Source organism: Morus notabilis, unplaced genomic scaffold (assembly GCF_000414095.1).
Source record: "Morus notabilis unplaced genomic scaffold, ASM41409v2 Scaffold454, whole genome shotgun sequence".
In the NCBI taxonomy this organism is placed as follows: Eukaryota; Viridiplantae; Streptophyta; class Magnoliopsida; order Rosales; family Moraceae; genus Morus; species Morus notabilis.
This window is the reverse complement of record NW_010365165.1, coordinates 6,892-9,766: the sequence shown is the minus strand read 5'-3', so window position 1 is coordinate 9,766 and position 2,875 is coordinate 6,892. Positions and strand designations below refer to the sequence as shown.

The following is a 2,875-nucleotide window of genomic DNA, read 5'->3' as shown; positions in this document are numbered from 1 at the left end:
AAAAGAAGTTAAACTTCTAAATCGAGTAAAGAAGCAATGATTAGGGCAGATATATGGCAAGAAAATTCAACGAGTAGAAGATCGTGATGCCCACGTTATAGAATGTCCGATCATTTTCCTTTTTTTAAAAGAAAGTAAAATCTTCTTCTAGCTCTAGGATTATAATTAATTAATTATATAGTGGTGCTTCAACCCTTCGGCTCATTGACTCGGTATGCATGGAATAATTTGCTGCTACGTACTTTGTAGTACGTTATAAAAGGCTAACAATTATCAGATTTCAGATATCAAAAACGCAAGTTGCGCAATTGTCGTTAAAAATTTAACGAGAGTTTAATACTGTTGTTAAATAGAGGATTTTTAGTAGTAACTTGGTGTGTGGAACATAATTTGTCCGAAGAAGATGGCAAAATTAGCAGCCTCATGTATTGTGAATCTTGTACTGAGAGTCTTCGTTTTTGTTCTCCTACTTATATCCCTCATTCTTATTTGTACCAATACAACCACAGCAAAAGGAACCGATGTTTTTGCTGAACAGGATTTCAGATTTCAGGATGTTATTGCTTACCGGTATGTGCTAGCTCAATGAAACATTACTAATGCAAAGTTAACCTTTTCTTTTATGAATTTAGGTGGTACGTAATGGTAAAAGAGTACTGAAATATAATGAGTTTTTTTATTAGCTTTTCTGTTAAGTACGCTTATAAATTAGCCAGAAACAGGTATATTATAATGTTTGTGAATGTTGTGTGTGTATGTACATATCTAATTTCTAATGGTGCGTTTGGTTAGTGGATTTATACCTTAATTTAAATCAGGGTTCGTGGTTCGCTACAGTATTTTCTCTTATAAAAAATACACGTAAACCGAAAATGATTCTGAATCATGATTTTGAATTCTTCTTTTTTCTCGTCCCTCTTTAAGACTTCTTATTTCTTACATGTATGTTATTTATTTCAATTATTTACGAAAATGAAAAATAAATTTGCAAACCATTGTTGCTGGAGTTAATGTTTTGAAAACTTCTCGTTTTTATGCTAAAAACCACATACGACATCCTGCACTTCGTTTATGTCTTTAATAGAAACACCATGAATATTTCAGAACTTGCCTCTTCTTCTTCGTCCTCTGTTTTTTTTTTTGGATAAATTCTTAGTTTTCTTTTTACAACACAAACGAAGAAGACTTTCAAATACAAGCGAGACAGGAACGTTTTAGATGACAAAGTATGTGTCGTTTTCAAACTTAAAAGGCAGCAAAATATTAATCGATAATCTACATGTCGTTTGGAAAAGATAAGGGCAACCTGATGAAGAGCTAAAACGATATGTATTTATTTCACCTTGTACAACAGCAAACAATAAAGATGGAGCGAAATTTCGTTTGCAACATGGTTTCTCTTTTTCCGCAACAAGTCAAATATATAGCATGACGAGGTGTCGTTTAGTTGTGATCTGCATGCTTTTCGAACCGAAAAAAAAAAATATATATATATATATATATATACACACTATACTGTTTTCTAATATTTCTAGTAATTTCTAATGAAAACTCCATATTTTTCTTAGTTCTTAAGGTTTGCAACTATATTAAGAGAGTACTTATATTGAATGGTTAATCTTATCTAACCGCGCAGATACATGCTTTCTTCAATCGTCATTGGCACTGCATTTGTCCTCTTGCAACTTGCATTCACAATCTACAATGTCATTGCCAAAAGCGAAGGCAACCTTTTATTTGACTTCTACGGTGACAAGGTATATATATATAGCTAAGTAAAATGTACAGATTATGATTGTGCATTATGAAGTAACTATGTTAAGACTATAGTTTATCAGTGCTTAAACTCATTAGCACGTCTAAAACCAATGAATTATGATTTTAGACCAATGTAAAATACCGTCAATTATTTAATAGAGTACCACCATTTCATTTAATATAAGGTACAATAGTCGATTCCTTAACCCCACAGAATTAGAAATTCATCACTACTCACAAATAATGAGCCTCATCTGCTGAATTAATGTCTTAATTGACGGGATACATATATATATATATATATTCCCAATTATTTATAACCTAAGTATATATGTTTGAATTGGGCAGATTATGTCGTACGTATTAGCCACAGGTGCGGCTTCAGGATTTGGAGTTACCAACGATATGCAGATGTTGTTCAATAAGTTAAATATTTTTTTGGGAGACGATTTCTACGCCAAGTCGTATGCATCAGCCAGCCTCCTTTTGCTTGCAACAGTTTGTACAGCCGTATTATCTGTGTTTTCTTCTTATGCTCTAATTCCCAAGACAGTTTAATTAATTTTCAGAGATTAAAACAAAAATTTGACGCTGCAGGTTCTTCCAAAGGATATATATATATATTTTTTAATTTCTTCTTAAGAAAGGAGAATTGAAATTCTTTTCTTTGTTTTTCTAAAGCTTGCATGCTTGCTTTTTTTTTTTATATATCTTTTTAATGTTATTTGTTTTTGGTTTGTTTTGTTCTGTTTGGTTTCGAGTGAACCACTTGTAACGCGGAGGTTTTTTTTTTTTTTTTTTTTGGATGAAATTTGTCGGAATTTATATTGATTGTTCATTCTTTGTTATGATTTGTAATACAAAAATAATGTTTTCAATTTATGGATCACAATTCTATGAGTCCAACATGACATGCTGTTAAGCAAAAGTCATCACTTGATGTGGTGATATAAATTTTGTTTTTACTATTTGACTAAGAACATGTTTGTTTGACTATTAAAGTATCGTATTTTATAATAACACATTATAATATTTAGTGTGATCATTGTACTGTGTAAATTAATATGAATTGTCAATGAATACAGCTTATTATTGCATTGTATTATTTTATAACGGA

General features: G+C 31.1%; 1 protein-coding gene across 1 annotated transcript; it reads left to right on the top strand.

Moving 5' to 3' along the window:
• Positions 1-403: 403 nt before the first annotated feature.
• Positions 404-2,316, top strand: LOC21393269 (CASP-like protein 4D1). Its single transcript, XM_010107458.1, has 3 exons — positions 404-570; positions 1,637-1,757; positions 2,107-2,316. Exons 1-3 carry the CDS (start codon positions 404-406, stop codon positions 2,314-2,316), a joined length of 498 nt encoding a protein of 165 aa, XP_010105760.1.
• Positions 2,317-2,875: the final 559 nt, after the last annotated feature.